We start from the raw sequence: 16,642 nt of genomic DNA, 5'->3' as shown, positions 1-16,642 counted from the left end.
GGGGGGGCAGTGGGGGTACTGGGGGGGGCAGTGGGGTTCTTGGGGGCACTGGGGGGGGTGCAGTGGGGTTCCTGGGGCTATGGGGGGGAAATTGGGGTACTGGGGGGGCAATGGGGGTACTGGGGGGGCAGTGGGGTTCTTGGGGGCACTGGGGGGGGTGCAGTGGTGTCCCTGGGAGTGTGGGGGGGGCCGTGGGGGTACGGGGGATTCTGGGGGGTTGGATTGCGGCTATGGGAAGCTTGGGGGGGTTCCACGAAGTTTTTGGGAGTGCTGGGGGTGGGGCGGTCCTGGGGGGGGTCCTGGAACCTTTTAGGGGTGCGGCGGGGGAAGAGTCCGTGGGTGCAGAGAGTCCTCCCGGCCGCCAGGGGGCGCTGTCGGCGGCGGCGGGGCCGGGCGGGCGCGCGGGAGCGGCCCGGTGGAGCCCAGCGGCGCGGCCCGGCCCGGCCCTCAGGTACCGGCGGGGGGGGGGCCGGGGGGGGGCCGGGGACCGGGGAGGGCCGGGCTGGCTGGAGCGCCTGTGGGGTCAGTTAGAGGGCTTTTGGGGTCAGCTATAGGGCCTGTGGGGTCGGCTCTAGGGCCTGTGGGGCTGGGTGTAGGGCCTGGGCTGACTATAGGGCCTGTGGGGCCGGGCGTCTATACAAGGTGTATAGGCCCGGCTGGGGGGGGGTGTAGGGCCGGCTGTAGGGCTGTGGGGCCGGCCGGGTGTCTGGGGTGCACGGGGCCGGCTGGGGGTGGCTCTGCGGCCGGACTGAGCTTTGCTGACACCCCCCCCCCCGCCAATTTCCAGCCCAGGGTTTCCAGCCCGAGATGGGGGACACGCACACCCGTGGTGTGCAGGGTGCCGTGGGGCAGAGGGCACACAGCGGGACAGGGCCCCCCAGTGCTCCCCTGCTTTTGGGGCGCAGGTTTGCCCCCTAAACCAGCGGGCTGGATCCTTAGGGATGGGGTCAGGGCGCGAAGCGGGGGTCCCACCTCCCCCGCCCCTCGCCGTGAGGCCGGTTCCTGCTGCGGCTGGTGGCAAAGCCCTGCCTCTCCCACGGGAGACCCCCGTGGGGCTGCCCACACTGAGGGTCACCGGGGAGGGGGACCTGTCCGCTGAGACCCCGCTGTGTCCTGCTGGCTCTCAGTGGGGTGCCCCACTGTGGGGTCCTGCCCAGGACCCATGAGAGTGGGGGGTGTGGGACACACACACACACGGGGGACCCCCCTCACTGATTTCTCCCCACCCAAGACGAGTGGCAGGAAGCTAAATTGGGCCATGTCTTGGTTGCTGGCACGTGACACTGAGCTAAAAATAGCCCGGGTGGCTGGCAGTGGGACTGGGGGGTCCCGGGGTCCCCAACTGGGGGGACGGGGACAGGCTCCAACGGCTGCCGTGGCCCTTCCTCTGCCGGCACGGGGGATGCTGGCACGGCGTGGTGGTGTGACACCCCCCCCCACCCCCCCAGCTAAGGGGGTTTCCCCTTTGGGGACGTGGGGCCACCACGGTGTCCCTGCTTGGGGTTCTCCGTGTTGGGGGTTGGGACCAGTTTGCCCCCCCCGCCCTGGGACGGTTGGGGCAGCGCCGCCCCCGGTGCCCCACGGAGAGGGGTGACAGCTGCGGGGGTGTGACGTGGGTGTTGGCGGCCTCGTCGCCCCTCTTCCTTCCCCTTTCCAACCCGCCTCGCTGCAGCTCTTCGGCGGATCCCTCCGGTGGCACCCAGGCAAGCTGGGGGGGGCTGGGGACAGGGAGGGGGCATGTGAGGGGGGGAGAGGGGCCGGCTGCGGGCCAGGGGTGCAGCCGCTAAGGCGGGGGGGTGGGGGCCACGCCGCAGGGTTGGGGGTCCTGTCTCAGAGGCGCTGCCTGTGGGGGTGTCCCCTCTCAGCTGGTGTGCTCAGAATGAGGTGTTATTCCCCCCTCTGCCCCCCCACAAGCCGTGGGGGTCCCCGATCACGTCGCCCTGTGCTTGGCAGCGTGACCGGAAACCTCCTCCCTTCCCGTCCCCGGCGTTTTCGCCCTGTCAGCTCCGCCGTGCCCCACGGCCGCCAGCTCAGCTGTGGGGCACCCCACGCTGCCAGCCTGCCGGGGCGGAGGGGCTCACCCTGCTCCGCGGGGCCCTCGGGGACGGCCGGTTTGGGTGGGCTGTGGGGCAGGGTTGGGGTGCCACCCATCCTTCCGTCCCCACCCCCCTTCCCTGCCTCCACCACCCTCCAGATGCCGTGAGCCATGTCGGACGAGAAGCCCCCGCAGCTGGTGGATTACTTCGTGGTGGCCGGACTGACGGACACCTCGCGGCCGCTGGAAGAGGAGAGCCAGCAGCACCGCCCGGCCCGCCCCAGCGAGCCCATCACCGACGTGGCCGTCATCATCCGCTCGCAGGGCGAGGAGGTGCCCCACGGCTTCACCTGCATCGAGACCACCACCTCCGGCCACCCCGTCGACCTCAACGCCGGGCTGCTCAACAACCCCCAGATGTTCATATGCTACAAGCGGGGCCGGGACAAACCCCCCCTCATCGAGCTGGGGTGAGTCCCGGGGACTGGGGGGCTGTGTGTGTGTGGGGGGTGAGTGGCTCCCCGGGGGTCCCCATCACCCCTCCTCTCCACCCAGGGTGCACTATGAGGGCAAGGACCGCCCGAAGCCGGGCTATAAGATCCTGGACACCACACCCTACAGCCGCTCGGCCAACCTCAATTCGGGGGGGCCGGGACATCAACGCACCTTCCTGACGTACCGGCGGGCAGCCGAGCCCCATGGCCACAACACGTTGGGGGTCACCGACATCTGCCTCGTCATACCCAGCAAGGGCGAGAGCACCCCCCACACCTTTTGCCGGGTGGACAAGAACCTCAACACCAGCATGGTGGGTGCCGGGGTCCCTCCTCTCGCCGCTGCCGGGACGCCCCCGCCCCGTTAACCCCCCCTCTCCGCTCTCTCCTTGCAGTGGGGCCCTGCCCTGTTCCTGTGCTACAAAATCGCCATGGCCAAGGCCAACACGCTGGTCTACGAAGCAGGTGGGTCTCTCTCGCGGCGATTGCGGTGGGGTGGGGGGGGTCATCCCGCCGTGGGCTCGCCCTGCCAGGCTGCCGGGCGCCCGCCCAGCTGCTCCCCTGCTCAGCTGCGTGGGGGGAATGCTAAGGTGAAGCTCATCCTTCTGTCTGTCTGTCTGTGCAGGGCTGCTGGGGCGTTACCCCGAGCAGGACAGCGAGTCCTTCCCCCTGCCCGAATCGGTGCCCGTTTTCTGCCTGCCCATGGGGGCCACCATCGAGAGCTGGCCGGCTGACACCAAATACCCGCTGCCCGTCTTCTCCACCTTCGTGCTGACGGGCGCCTCGGGCGACAAGGCAGGATGGGGCGGGGAGGGCTCGGATTTCGAATTGGGAGGGGAGGAAAAGCGATGGGGAAGGTGTGTGTGTGGGGGGGCTGTCCTCCCACCCTGACCTCCCGCCCGCCCCACGCAGGTGTACGGGGCGGCCATCCAGTTCCACGAGGCGTTTCCCCGGGAGCGGCTGTCGGAGAAGCAGAGCCTGCGCCTGGGCCTGCTCAGCGTGGTGGATCGCCGGCCCGTGGCCGGCCGCTCGCTGCAGACCCGCAAGAGCATCTGCGTCCTCTCCCACTGGCCTTTCTTCGACGTCTTCCGCAAGTTCCTCATGTTTATCTACCGCTACTCCATCTCGGGGCCCCACGTGCTGCCCCTCGAGACGTGAGCGCCGGGCGAGGGGCGGGGGGGCGGGGGGGGTTGGTTTTTTGGAGGAGGGACACATACACACACACACAGATGGACACACACACAGGGGGGGGTGGCCCCCCTCACCTCCCCGCCGCTGATGGGCCCCTCTGCCTGCAGGCACATCTCGCACTTCATGCACAACGTCCCCTTCCCGTCCCCGCAGCGGCCGCGCATCCTGGTCCAGGTGAGTCACTGGAGGTGGGGGGGGGGGGGTGTGTGTGGGGTGTGTCCCCCTCCTCTGCCATCCCTGTCCCCATGCTGGCCCCCTTCCCCCCCCCCCTAAACCCACCGTGTCCCCCCCAGATGTCCCCATACGACAACCTGCTGCTGTGCCGCCCCGTGTCCTCCCCGCTGCCGCTCAGGTAGGGACGGCTGCGGGGCACTGGGCGGTGGTGGGGACAAACACACCCGCAACGGGAGGGGGGACATGGGGTGGCTGAGTGATGTGTCATTCCCCCCCCCTTCCCCCCCGCTGCCACGCCCCCCATTTCCCACTCCCCCCCCACCCCTCCTCGCAGCGGCGCCAGCTTCCTGACGCTGCTGCAGAACCTGGGCCCCGACAACGCGGTGGCACTGCTGGTGGCCGTGCTGACCGAGCAGAAGCTGCTCATCCACTCCCTCCGCCCCGACGTCCTGACCAGCGTGGGCGAAGCTCTGGTGGCGGTGAGTGCCGGGGTGGCAGGGCAGGGTGGGGGGGAGAAAAACCACGCCGCGACACTGGAGACCCTCGGCCCGCGGCGCTGACCCCCCACCCCGCCTTGTCCTGTCCCCAGATGATCTTCCCCCTGCGCTGGCAGTGCCCCTACATCCCGCTGTGCCCGCTGGCGCTGGCTGACGTGCTGTGTGCCCCCGTGCCCTTCATTGTAGGCATCCACTCCAGCTACTTCGACCTCTACGAGCCCCCCAGGGACGTCATCTTCGTCGACCTGGACACCAACACCATCTTCCAGTGAGTATTCCCCCCCCACCCCCCGCCCCCCCCCAATTTTTGGCCGTGTTGGGCTGCGTGGGGGGATGCTGGGGCTCCACCAGCCGCCTTCCCCTCCTCCCTCTGTCGTCCCCCCGCCAGGAGCGAGGAACGCAAGCTGCTGTCCCCCCGCTCCCTGCCCCGCCGGCCCTGCAAGGTGCTGCTGGCCTCGCTGCACAACCTCTCCCAGCAGCTGGATGAGAGTGAGTGTGTGTGGGGGGGGAGCTAAAGATGGGGGGGGACGGGACACCCCGCAGCTGCCTGCGCTCCCCTGGGGCTAATTTCTAATTTCATTTCCCTTCCCCACCTCTTGGTTTCGCAGTGTACAGCGGGCCGGGGGAGGAGGCGTCGCTGGAGCTGCTGCTGAGCGACGCGGAGGCGGCGCGGGGCCGGCGAGCGCAGCTGGAGCTGGAGGCGCGGGCGGCTTTCCTGCGCTTCATGGCCTGCGCCCTGCGGGGTTACCGCTCCTTCCTGCGCCCCATCGCCCCGGCGCCCGCCCCGGCCGGCCGCGACGCCGGCAGCCTCTTCGCTTTGCAGGGTGGGTGGGTTCAAACCGAGCCAAAACCGGGCTCAAACCACGACACGGGGCAAAAAGGAGGGTGGGGTGGGGGGGGTGACCAGGGTGGGGAGGCTGGTTTGCAAACCCCCCCCCCCCCATCATCTCAACCACCTCGTTCCCGGCCCCGCAGGGTTCCTCAAGTCCCGGGAGCGGGCGTACCACCGGTTTTACGGGCAGCTCCTGCGCACCCAGCTCTTCACCCAGTTCATCGAGGACTGCTCCTTCGCCAGCGACCGGGACCCCTGCCTCGAGTTTTTCGACACCTGCGTGGATAAGGTGGGTCCAGCCAGCCCTGCGCCACGTCCTTGTATCCCCCACGTCCCCCCCCCTTCCCTGACCCCCCGCGCCCCCTCCCCAGGTGCAGGCGGAGCTGGAGAAGCCGGAGGACACCCCCTTAATGGAGCTGGATGACCCGCGGGGGGGTGAACACACTGTTTTCATCACCCCCCCTGAGCAGCCGGCAGGTCCTGACGGCGCCGAGCTGCCTGCGCGGTACCGGTGAGACCCACCCCCCCACCCCATCAACCCCCCCCTCCCCAGACCTGTCCACTCCCTGTGTCCCCCCCAACTCAGCCTCTGCTCCCCCCCCCCCTCCCTGCCCATCAGCTATGATGGGTTCCCCACCCTGCGTCCCGAGCTCCTGGAGCCCCCCCGGGACCCGTTGGTGGCCCAGCTGTGCCAGGCCAGGAGCAGTGCTCCCAGCAGCCCGGCCCCACGCAGGACCAAGCAGGTGAGTGGGGGCCGATGGTGTGATGAGTTGGCCAGGCCTCAGCGGGGATGGCGAGGGGCGCAGGACGCCGGCTGTTCCCCCCCGCCCCCCCGCCACCTCAACTGCTTCCTCTTCCTCCCCTCATCCCCAGGAGATGAAGGTGGCCCAGCGAGTGGCCCAGAAGTACTCCTCGGTGCCCGACATGTGGGCCAAGTGCCTGTTGGGGCACTGCTACGGGCTCTGGTTCCTCTACCTGCCCACCCACGTCCGCGCCGCCCCCGCCAAGCTGCGGGCGCTGCAGCTGGCCTACGAGGTCCTGCGCAAGATGGAAGCTCACAAAGTGGTGCTGCCGGACGAGGTAGGTGGCATTTTAGGGGAGGTGACGTCACTTGGAGGCGGAGGGGACACACACACACACACACACACACACACAACCCCTGGCCACCCCTGATTACCCACGGTTGCTCCCCCCCCCCCCCTCCCTTCCGAGGTTTGCTACCGCATCCTGATGCAGCTCTGCGGGCAGTACGGCGAGCCGGTGCTGTCGGTGCGGGTGCTGCTGGAGATGAAGCGCGCCGGCATCGTGCCCAACACCATCACCTACGGCTACTACAACAAGGTGCGGGGGGGGACACACACACACACAACATGGAGGAGGGGGAGGGGGTCTGGGGGGTCCCTGCTGGCACCTGACACACCCCCCCATACACACCCCCCCCCCCCTTCTTTCTCGCAGGCGGTGCTGGAGAGCAAGTGGCCGGCGGGCACCCAGGGCGGGCGCCTGCGCTGGGCCAAGCTCCGCAACGTGGTGCTGGGGGCCGCCCAGTTTCGGCAGCCCCTGCGGCAGCGGGAACGCCGGGCCGCCGCCGTCGCCCCCCCAGGTAGGTAGGGATGACGATGGGGGTGGAAATCGGGGGGAGGCAACGTCACAGCACCCTTGTCTCTTCTCCTAGGTGGTCGAGCCCCCCCGGCGCCCCGTCCCAGCCTGCAGCGTCAAACCACCTGGGCTGGGCGCAGCCTGAGGGACCCCCCCCCGCCCCCCCGGCTGGTGAAGAGCGGCAGCCTCAGCTTCCCCGGCAGCACCCACGGTGAGGAGGAGCGGGGGGAACCAGGGGAACCCCTGGCTACCCGGCCCCCCCTTCTTCCCACAGCCCCGGACCCCCTGCCCCCCCGGCTGCGGGGTCCCCCCGGTTCGGCCGACGGGAGCCTGTCGGACATCAGCTTTGCCACGGATGAGAGCGACCGGGCGGACGAGGGGCCGGCGGGTAGCGGGGGGCTGCCGGGGGGCACGCCGCGGCGGGGGCTGGCGGCCAAACTGCAGCAGCTGCTGTCCCCTGGCAAACGGCCCCCGCTCCGGCCGGCCGCCAGCACCGAGCTCCCCGCCGGCCCCCGCGATGCCACCGCTGCCGCCTGCCCGCGCCGGGGCTCCGAGCAGCGGGACGGCGAACCCCCGCCGCGCCGCAGCCCCGTCGAGACCCTGCTGCGCCCACGGGAGCGCCCCGAATCCACCGCCTCCGAGGTACCCGGCTTCTCCCCGGGGGGCTGTGGCTGTTTGTCTGTCCATCCTCGCTGATAGTGTGTGTGTGTGTGTGTGTCCCTCTCGCAGAGCTCTGTCTCGCTGGGCAGCGAGTTGGACCTGTCGGACACGTCGGTGGGCAGCGCCGGCGTTCCCAAATCCTCCGAGCCGCCGGCTGACGGGGTGACGGGGCAGGAGCCGCCCGCCGTGGAGGTGAGTCGGGGTGGGGGGTCCCGTCCTCCTGCAGCCCCCCGCCTTCCTCTTCCTCCTCCCCGGGGGCTGACGGTGCCGCCGCCGGCGGGCAGGTCCTGCTGTCCAGCTGCTCGCGGTGCCAGGGCTGCGGCGCGCTGGTGTACGACGAGGAGGTGATGGCCGGCTGGACCTCCGACGACTCCAACCTCAACACCACCTGCCCCTTCTGCGGCCGCTCCTTCGTCCCCTTCCTCAGCATCGAGATCCAGGACTTCCAGCTGCCCCCCAGGTGGGACCCCCTCAGCCCGGTGGGACCTCGCACACCCCCCTGTTCCCCATCTTCTGGGAGAAACCTTAATGTCCCCCATCCTCCCTGGTGTCCCTTGTCCTTCAGGGGAAAACCCTAATGTCCCCGGTGTCCCCAGTCCCCTCACTGCTGCCCACCAGTCTGTCCTCTCCGGGGCAAGACCTTAATGTCCCCCATCCTCCCTGGTGTCCCCTTTGCTACCCACCCGTGTCCCCTGTCCTCTGGGGGAAAACCCTGATGTCCCCCATAGTCTCCAGTGTCCCCAGCGTCCACTGTTTGTCTGTCCTCTGGGAGGAAACCCCAATGTCCCACACCCACCCCGGTATCCCCAGTGTCCCTAACACTCCTCTTTGCTGCCCACCGGTGTCCCCCGTCCTGCCCTCTGGGGGAAAACCCTGATGTCCCACATAGCCTCCAGTGTCCCTGGTGTCCCCGTTGTCCCTAACTGCTGCCCACCAGTGTCCCCTGTCCGTCTGTCCTCTGAGGGAAAACCCCCAATGTCCTGCATCCTCCCTGGTGTCCTCAACATCCCTCTTTGCTGCCCTCCGCTGTTCCCCAACCTTCCACCCCCTGGGAGAAAACCCCAATGTCCCACATCCACCCCGGTGTCCCCAATGTCCCTAACCCCCATTTTTGCTGCCCGCCTGTGTCCCCCCATCCTTTGGGGGAAACCCTAACGTCCCCCATCCCCCCTGGTGTCCCCAAACCCCCTCTTTGCTCTCCACCATTTCCCCCCATCCTAACATCCTCCGGGGAAATCCCTAACATCCCGCATCCTCCCCGGTGCCCCCCCACTCTTATTTCCATAACCCCCCCCCCTCTTCGCAGTGCCACCGAGGATGGCTCCCTCCCTCCTCCCGCCGCGCAGGGACCGGTGCTCAGTGACCGCCGCCGCTGCCTGGCCCTGGATGAGGCCGAGCCGGGGCTCTGCAACGGCTGCCCGGATGCTGCGGTACGGCGCGAGGCACGGGGAGAGGGGTGACAACCAGCCCCACGAGGTGACAAGCAAGGGGGGGGGGCGGGACGGGCAGTCCCAGCAGCACATGTGTGCGTTTCCCCCCCGGCCCCCGTTTTTCCCACAGATCCCACGGCGATCGGAGCGGGTGGCTTTTGCTTATCTGAGCCCGCTGGTGCTGCGGAAAGAGCTGGAAAGTTTGGTGGAGAACGAAGGCGGCGAGTTCCTGGCGCAGCCGGAGCTGGTGGACAGTCACCCCATCATCTACTGGAACCTCGTCTGGTATTTCCAACGCTTGGGGCTCCCCAGCAACCTCCCCCGCCTGCTCCTCGGCTCCCAGCACGTCACCCCAACCCCGCAGGTAAGGGAGTAAAGGAAGTTGAAGGGGGGGGGGGGGGTTTAGGGGGGCCGCCAGCCCAGTGCCCACCTGCCCGTCCCGCAGACGCAGCCCCCCGATTCCTCCGGCGTGCGCGTCCGGCTGCTCTGGGACGTCCTGACCCCCGAACCCGACAGTTGCCCCCCGCTTTACGTCCTGTGGCGGCTTCACAGTGAGTCGGGGAAGGGGGGGGGTGGTGGGGACGGGGGTGGGAACGGCAGCTCCGGGGCAGCGCTGATCCTCCCCCACACCTTTTTTTTTTTTTTTCTCTGTCTCTGTGTGTCCCCCCCTCCCCAGGTAACGTCCCCACGCGGCTGCGGTCCTGGCGGCCCCACGGCCACCCCTTCTCGCTGGCTTTCCTCGAGGCCGTGCTGAGCCACGTAGGGCTGAGCGAGGTGCACAAAGCCATCGCCCTCTTCCTCGAGACGCTGGCAGCCCCGGGGGGCCCCCGGCACCTACAGAGGTACCCCCCCGCCCGCCCCCCCCCCCCCCCCCCCCCAACTCCGCAGCAGGCTCGTGTGTCCCCTCCCTCGCTCCTCACCCCGCTCTTCCTTCTCCCCAGGAGCATCTACCGGGAAATCCTCTTCCTCACGCTGGCGGCGCTGGGCAGGGACCACATGGACATCGGTATGGGGGGGCTCGGGTTGGTGGGGTGGGGGGGGTGGAACTGGGGGGTGACACTGATGGGCTGTGTGTCTGTACCCCCTCCTCTTCCTCCTCTTCCTCCTCCTCGCCTCGCAGCCGCCTTCGACAAGAAATACAAGTCAGCTTACAACAAGCTGGCGGGGAGCCTGGGCAAGGAGGAGCTGCGGCGGCGGCGGGCGCAGCCCCCCAGCTCCAAAGCCATCGACTGCCGCAAGAGCTTCGGGGCCACCCTCGAGTGCTAGAGGTGGCCCCCCGCCCCCTCCCCACTGCCCCCCCCACCCCAGGGATCTGTGTGGGGGGGTCCCCAACCGACCCCTCCGCTCCCCAGCCCTAAGGGTGGGGAGCCCCCTGCCACAGCCCCTGCCTCACAAAGGGTTTTATATGTCAGTGTTAATATATTTTTATTTATTTATTCGCTCCCGCCACCCCCCCTCCCCAGCACCCCCTCCTCGCTTGTGCTGGCAGCCGGGGGGGGTGCTGGGATGGGCTCCACACCGCTCCCCCCTCCCCGTTCCCCCATCCCCACCTGCCCGTGCCCGGGGGTGGGGTTTTGGGGTACATGGGGGGGGCGGTTTTGGGGGCCCCTCCCCTCCCCCCTCGCACTGTGCAATAGGAGCCCCCCCTCACCCCGGGGGTCTGTAAATAAAAGCCACTGCGGTATTTTCCCAGCTGCCTCCCCGGGCGCTTTTTTAGGGGGGTGTTGGGGGGGAACGGGACACCCCCCCCCCCCCGAGGTTGTCGACGACACCATGGTGGGGGGGTGAGGTGCTAGAGCGTTGGCCTGTGGCCACGGCAGCCATCTTGGGGCCTGGCAGCGGCCTCCTCGGCGCCGGGGCCCTGCGTGACCCCGGGGTGGGGTGGGGGGGCGGTATGGGGGTGTGGAGGGAGGGGACACGGCCCTGCCCGGTACCGGGGGCCCCCCCGGCGTCGCGCGGGGCCACGTGCACCCCCGGTCCCAGTCGCCACGTGGCTACGGCGGCCGCTTTGGGCCCGAATTCCCCCGCGAACGGCGCGCGGGGGGGGGCGGTTTTTTTTGCCCGCCGACACCGCGCGCGGCCGGTGATACCCGGATGTCCAGACTCGGGGACCCATTAAAGGCGCCCCGCGGGGAAGCTCGGCGGCTTCCCATTGGTGAAACCGAGCGCCAATCTCGGCGCCCGCCCGCCAGTAAGGGAGGGGAGGCGGGGCCCGCCGAGGAAGCCGACGGGTCCGATTGGCGAGGCGGAACGCCCGTCGTCGCGCCGCGCCAATGGGCGTCGCGCCTGGGGGTCGGGAGGCGGGGCGAAAGCGGCGGGGCCGCTGCCCAATCAGCGGCATTGTTTGTGGTGGTGCCGGCTGCGCTCCGCGGCGGCTGGTGGCTGCGGCGGCCGCGTCTGCTCCGCCCGCCCGGCCCGGCCCGGCCCCGGCTCGGCCCCCCCGGCCCCCCCCGACCCCCGGGGCGGCGTCCCCCGAGCCAGGTGAGGGCTGCGGGGGCGGGGGGTGCCGGGCCCGAGGGAGGGGGGGGGCGGGGGGGCAGGGCCTGGCTGTTGGGGGGTGGGGGCGAGCCCAGAGGCTGAGGGGAGGGAGGTGGCGGCGGGGGGGGGGGGGGGAAATATGTGTGTGTCTGTATTTGGGGGGCAGCACCTGTGGGGTTGGGGGGGGCGGGGAGGGTTTTTTTGTTGGAGATAGAGTCCAAGAGGTTTGGGGGGGCGGGGGGGGGAGGGCAGAGCGTAGGGATTTGGGAGGGTAAAGGGTGGGGTGTATTTGTGGAGGCAAGGATAGAGATTTTGGTGTGTGGGGGGGCAGAGCCCTGGGTTTCTGCGTTAGCATGGTGCAGAGTTCAGGGGGGGCTTCGGGGGCCCGAGGCTCGGGGGGGGGGCTTGGGGGAATACGGGGGTTGGGGGGAGTAGAGCCCAAGGGATTTTGGAGGGGCGGCAGGGGCTGAGCCAGCCCTCGGGACTGGGCGAGGGCTGGGGGCGGGGATCCCCCGTGGTAAAACGGGGTGTTGGCTTTTCCTCCAGGACTGAGGCGGGGGGGGGGGGGGGGGGCCGGTCCCTGCCTGGCTGGGGACCGTCTGGGCCGGGGTGGGGCTGTCTGGGCCGGGGGCGGGGGGGGAAACGGGGTGCGGGCGCTGCCTGGCTCCGGGCCTGGTGTGCGTGGGGGGTCCCCGGGGCAAGGGAGAGCGGGGAGGGGGCGGCTGCCATCCCCCCCAGTAACGAGAGGCAATGGAGCGAGGCGGGAGCAGCCGCCTCTCTGTGCACCTGGAGGGTTTGGGGGGGAGCGGGGGTGTCTCCCCCCCCCTCCCTCCTTCATCCTTGGGGTTGGGTACCGCTGCTTCGTGGCGAGCGATGCTGCGATGAGGGGGGGCGGGCTTGGGGCTGGCTGCTCCCCCCCTGTCAACCAGAGGGGACACCCCCTTTGTTTCTTCCTCTTCTGACGGGTTTTGGGAGCGATTCCCGTTTCCTTCTGCGTTGCCATCGCGGCGTTTCCCTGCTCCCTCGTTAGGGAGGCGATGGGGACGGGTGATTGACTGTCCCTGCCTCTCTCTGCCGCCCCTCGGGAAACCAGGTTTTCTGCCCTGCAGGATTCTGCCTCCTTTCTTCGCTACCTGCACCCCCGTCAAGCTCCTGATGCTCCTTCCCCACGTCAAAACCAGGAGGGGGGGGAAGCCAGGAAAACTTTTCACATCTCTGCTGTAACGTGGAGCAGGAGAGGCCAGCGCCTGCCTCCTCTTTCCATGTGGGCAGCGCAGGCAGCCCTGCCTGCGCCCCTTCCCCCTTCTGCCGTGGGGAGCGGGGCGAGGCGGGGTGAAAAAGCTGCTTTTGGGGAGGCACGGGCCCTTCCTCACTTGGTGTTTGGGAAGCTGGGCAGCGTAGTTCCTCTCCCCTTTGCTTGATTTCCCAAAATAAGAGTGTTTGAGGTGTTTAAAAATGCTCTCCCTTCCCCTCTGCGCCTAGAAAGAAGGGTCTCTTTGATGGCTGGGGGGGGGGGTGCTTTGCCAGGAAGAGAGGAGGAGGAGGTGGTTTGGGCAAGCGGAGGGTAGCTGAAAGCAAGGAGGAAGAGCGACAGCATATGGATGTGATCGTATCGATTCGCTTTAGCTGCCTTGCCTTCCTCGCCTTCTGTTTGCTGAAATCACCCCCCGAAAAGGGATTTTTTTAATTTATTTTTTTAATTTTTTTTTTTTTTTTTTTGAGCGTGCCTCGGCTGCTGACAGGCTGGAGGAGGAAGGGGGGGGGGTGGGGTGGGGGGGTATGAGCCTGTGGGGAACGGCGTCCTTCTGGAAGAAGGTGTGGGAGGTTTTGACTCTTATTTCTCAGTGTTCTGCGATGGGGGTTGGGGAAGGATTGCAACAACAAGCGGTTCAAGAGGACGGTGGTTTTTAAGGATTGTGCGTGGTTGGCTATGGGCAGAGGATCGCGTGCCTTCTCACCGGGGAGCCGAGGGCTGGCTGTGTTTGAGCTGTCGAGGTGTGCAGGGAGACACCCCCCCACCCACCCCCCCCCAAGCCCCTCGAAACCCCGGGTGCTCTGCTCTGGCACACCCCTGGATTTGAACCAGCCCGTGATGCTTCTGTCACCGAGAGCAAACACGATTTCAGCTCACGTGGGCGCCGGGGGAGCTCGGTGCAGCCGAGGTGCCCGGCATCCTCGGGGTGAAACGCCGCCCTCACCCTTAACGGGGTTCACCTCCCCGTGGTCCGTAGGGATCCCCCCCCCCCCCCCCAGCCTCGCTGCGATTTAGGAGCGTGCCAGGAATCTCTCGCATTCCTGGTTTTCCCAGGCGCATCGGAGCTGCCGATGCCCCGGCGGTGGGAAACAGCCAAAAAGACCCACCTCGGGGCCGGCGACCCCGTTTCAGAGCTGTTGAGATCTTCAGCCGCGAGGTGCAACCTTCGCTTTGGCGCTTTTCCTGATCACGAGGCCGCGTGAAACCGAATGTGACGTGCAGCTGACAGGGAGCATCCATCTTTGCAGCGCTGCGGTTTGCCCGTGCCGAGAGCGGCCTGGCTTCCTCTTCCGACGGCTAACGGGCTCCCGCCGGTCGGGGCACCCGGCTCCGCACGGAGCATCCCGGTCCTTGCTCTGCCCCCCACCGCTCCGGCGCAGCGGGGTGGGGGTTGCTGCCTCCTTTCCGACATTTCTGAGAGGGGGGGGGTGGGGGGGGAGAGCAGAAATATCTACTCGGCAGAGTTAATTAAACTTAAGATGCTCTTGAAAGTGTCTTTTCTGCCAATGTTTTCTTCCGAGGGAGCGGTGTGGGGCTCGTGATCAACCACTCGCAAGATGCAGGGGGGTTTAAATAAGAGGAGCTTCCCGGATTCATTCACTGAGCTGCTTTCATCGCTCTTCAGCATTGAAGGGAAAATAATCACTCGAGCTTTTTTTTTTTTTTTTTTAATTATTTTATTTTTAAATTATTTCCCTGATAACTGACAATCCTCTGAGCTTTGCTCTTGCCCACCCAACACCAAACCGCTCACCGGATCCTGGTCTTGCCGGGGGGGGGGTGGGGGGGTGGTTTAGGGAGCTGCAGCCCCTGCGCGTGGGATAACTCGCCCCTTTTTGGAGCCAGCGAGGGGGGAGCCTTTGTCTGGCGAGTGGCCCCGCTGATCCCAGCTCGAAAGGAGTCCTGTTGCACCGCTCAGTTGTAAGAATTGCTGATTTTTAAAACATTTTGGCAATAACAAGAACTGGGGATGTGTGTGTGCGGGGGGGAAAATCCCGTTTATTTTTTACCACCCAGTGTATTACCCCATAGAGAGCGACTTTTAAAGGGGTTTTGGTTTGGGTGAGTGTTTAAAGGTGCTGGCGTGTGAGCACCAAACTCATGGCTCTGCATCATGTTTGTGCCGAAGCACAACAGCAAAATGTTTCTGTTTAAAAAAAAAAAAAAAAAAAAAGAGATTGGCTATAAATCTAATCCCCATGTAAAGCTATCCACCTCGCGCACAGAAATTCAACCTATCAGGCCGTGCCACATGCCGCTGCAGTTTTACAGCGTTGGATCGACCGCTGGAAGATGGAGAAGAAACTTACTTTTACGCGGAGCTGGCGTGCCGAGTCCTCGCCGGAGCTTCTGCGCGGGCAGGTCGAGCGCGGACGCAGTTTGGGGATCCGTTTGCTTCTGTAGGACCTCGGTGCCGCGAGCGATCCCTGCGGGGAAAGCCGCGTTTTTGGGTTTCGCGCAGAGATTCGTGGATTTCTGCTCCTTAATCTCGAGGTGGTTCAGAGGAGCGCAGTTACGGATGGCTGGGGTTTCATTTGCGGTGACTTTTTTTTTTTTTTTGTTGTTGTTGCCTGTAGGTTATTTTGCAGGGTTTTTTTTTTTTTAAACACGTGGGATGGGATGATGTATTGCTGTTCCATAACTTGGTTTGCAGCATCTCGAGGTGATGCACCAAGTGACAGGGCCTGGGAAGTGAGATGTGATGAGCCCGTGTTTCTCTCCGTCACTGTTATGGGTAGACTTCAAGTCGTTTCTATTGATTGGTTTTGGTATTTCAGGTAATTCGGCTATTTAAAAAAAAAAAAAAAAAAAAAAAAGGGAAAAAGATCACAAATATTCTCTGCCTCAGCTGTGCTTCCTTCAGGAGGTTTCTGTGGAAAGCGGTGGAAAAGCGAGGAGCTGTGCTTGCACGTGTCCCGGTGGACCATCTGCCTGGGGAGAGGCTCATTTTGCCATGGCACGTACTTACTGTGAGAGCTGGAGTTGAAATGCTTATCTGGGTCATTTGAAAAAGAGAATTTTTTTAATTTTTTTTTTTTTTTTTTTTCCCTCTTAAAAGAGCATTACTCTGAAATTGGGACTTTGAATACGTCAACCCGCCCGGCGCGGAGGTCGGGGGCTTGCCCGTGCTCTCACGCTGCGGTTGGGGTGGGCGATGAAGCTCCGTGGCTGGAGGGGGTGCCGGTGACTCGTGGATGTGCAGCGCTGCTTGTTTTCCTGCTTTTTTTTTTTTTTTTTTTTTTTTTTTTTGTTAAAGCTGGAAACGAACGGCCTTCAAGTTTAGCTAACCTTAAAATGGAGCTACGTACCTGGTGGTTGTCCTGGTGCTTCCCAGCACTCTGCGGAGCGGTTGAGGCTGATGGTGATGTTCCCCTTCCCTGAGCATCACCAGCCGAGCGCAGCATCCCAAGCTTTCCTGTTCTTTCCCGGACTTCCAGCTAAACTGGAAACCGGCCTTCGGACACTGCCGCGTTCGTGTGCCAAATGTGATCTGAAGAGGAATTAATTATTCCCCGGGTTAATTGGACAGAGGATGGAAGCGCCGTCGTGGTGGTGCCTGGGTCCGGCGATCGGCTTCAGGGAGAAGCCGCCTCGGGCTGGGGCGGGGAGCTGGCACCTGGGGACCCCCCTGGCACAGGGGGGGCTTGTTTGGGCATCACAGGTTCCGTCCTTGAGCCATCTCATACGTATTTCCTCAGAGGCATTCCTTGCCCTTTGCTCTCTCCCCTTCAGATGCCCAAAATCTTGAAGCATGCCATTAGGATTTTTTTTTTTTTTAATCACGGAATCGAGGAAAACTGGAGTAGTTTCAGGGTTTTTTTTTTTTTGTCGTTTTTCCCCAGCGTCACCCACATAACTGGGGCAGTAAGCTCTGTATAATGAATACAAGAACGAGGTTCTCCCTCCATTTGTTTTAACAACTCTAGATACAGCTTTAACAAAACAAAGTCGTGTTTTCAAGTAGAGCTCTGGCCCATTTGCTGATAATACTGCCCTA

The 16,642-nt window shown here is 65.5% G+C and overlaps 2 protein-coding genes across 6 annotated transcripts in view; both read left to right on the top strand.

The window, feature by feature from the left end:
• Positions 1 to 394: 394 nt before the first annotated feature.
• Positions 395 to 10,604, top strand: DENND4B (DENN domain containing 4B). Of its 4 annotated transcripts, none has more exons than XM_042784554.1 (27): positions 395 to 451; positions 2,195 to 2,505; positions 2,591 to 2,843; positions 2,925 to 2,994; positions 3,155 to 3,324; positions 3,442 to 3,683; positions 3,828 to 3,894; positions 4,014 to 4,072; positions 4,229 to 4,373; positions 4,484 to 4,659; positions 4,780 to 4,880; positions 5,000 to 5,215; positions 5,367 to 5,512; positions 5,595 to 5,734; positions 5,843 to 5,966; positions 6,097 to 6,303; positions 6,436 to 6,564; positions 6,682 to 6,826; positions 6,899 to 7,464; positions 7,552 to 7,674; positions 7,767 to 7,942; positions 8,789 to 8,912; positions 9,043 to 9,276; positions 9,358 to 9,463; positions 9,589 to 9,754; positions 9,854 to 9,918; positions 10,033 to 10,604. In XM_042784554.1, the coding sequence occupies exons 2-27, from the start codon at positions 2,207 to 2,209 to the stop codon at positions 10,176 to 10,178; spliced, it is 4,395 nt and encodes a 1,464-aa protein (XP_042640488.1). In that variant the 5' UTR covers positions 395 to 451; positions 2,195 to 2,206; the 3' UTR covers positions 10,179 to 10,604. The 4 variants fall into 4 exon arrangements, with proteins under 4 accessions (XP_042640488.1, XP_042640489.1, XP_042640490.1 ...); XM_042784555.1 differs by lacking the exon at positions 395 to 451 and adding an exon at positions 687 to 1,703; XM_042784556.1 differs by lacking the exon at positions 395 to 451 and having other exon boundaries at positions 1,813 to 2,505; positions 3,442 to 3,619; positions 4,257 to 4,373; positions 4,578 to 4,659.
• A 711-nt stretch (positions 10,605 to 11,315) lies between these two features.
• Positions 11,316 to 16,642, top strand: part of GATAD2B (GATA zinc finger domain containing 2B) — a 40,125-nt gene continuing 34,798 nt past the window's right edge. For both annotated transcript variants that reach the window (XM_042784568.1, XM_042784566.1), the window contains exon 1: positions 11,316 to 11,393. The gene's annotated coding sequence lies outside the window, so the exon portion shown is untranslated. The remainder of the gene's footprint in view (positions 11,394 to 16,642) is intronic.

This window comes from Tyto alba, unplaced genomic scaffold (genome assembly GCF_018691265.1).
Source record: "Tyto alba isolate M040663 unplaced genomic scaffold, T.alba_DEE_v4.0 Super-Scaffold_8, whole genome shotgun sequence".
NCBI lineage: Eukaryota > Metazoa > Chordata > Aves > Strigiformes > Tytonidae > Tyto > Tyto alba.
Note: the sequence above shows the minus strand (reverse complement) of the source record. Positions and strands in the feature narration are given on the sequence as shown.

Bases quoted from the DNA above. Each gene is read 5' to 3' on its own strand.
- DENND4B (XM_042784554.1), top strand. From the start codon at position 2,207: ATGTCGGACGAGAAGCCCCCGCAGCTGGTGGATTACTTCGTGGTGGCC. The intron at 8,913-9,042 runs GTACGGCGCGAG...TTTTTCCCACAG, and splicing joins ACGGCTGCCCGGATGCTGCG to ATCCCACGGCGATCGGAGCG. The intron at 9,277-9,357 runs GTAAGGGAGTAA...CCCGTCCCGCAG, and splicing joins ACGTCACCCCAACCCCGCAG to ACGCAGCCCCCCGATTCCTC.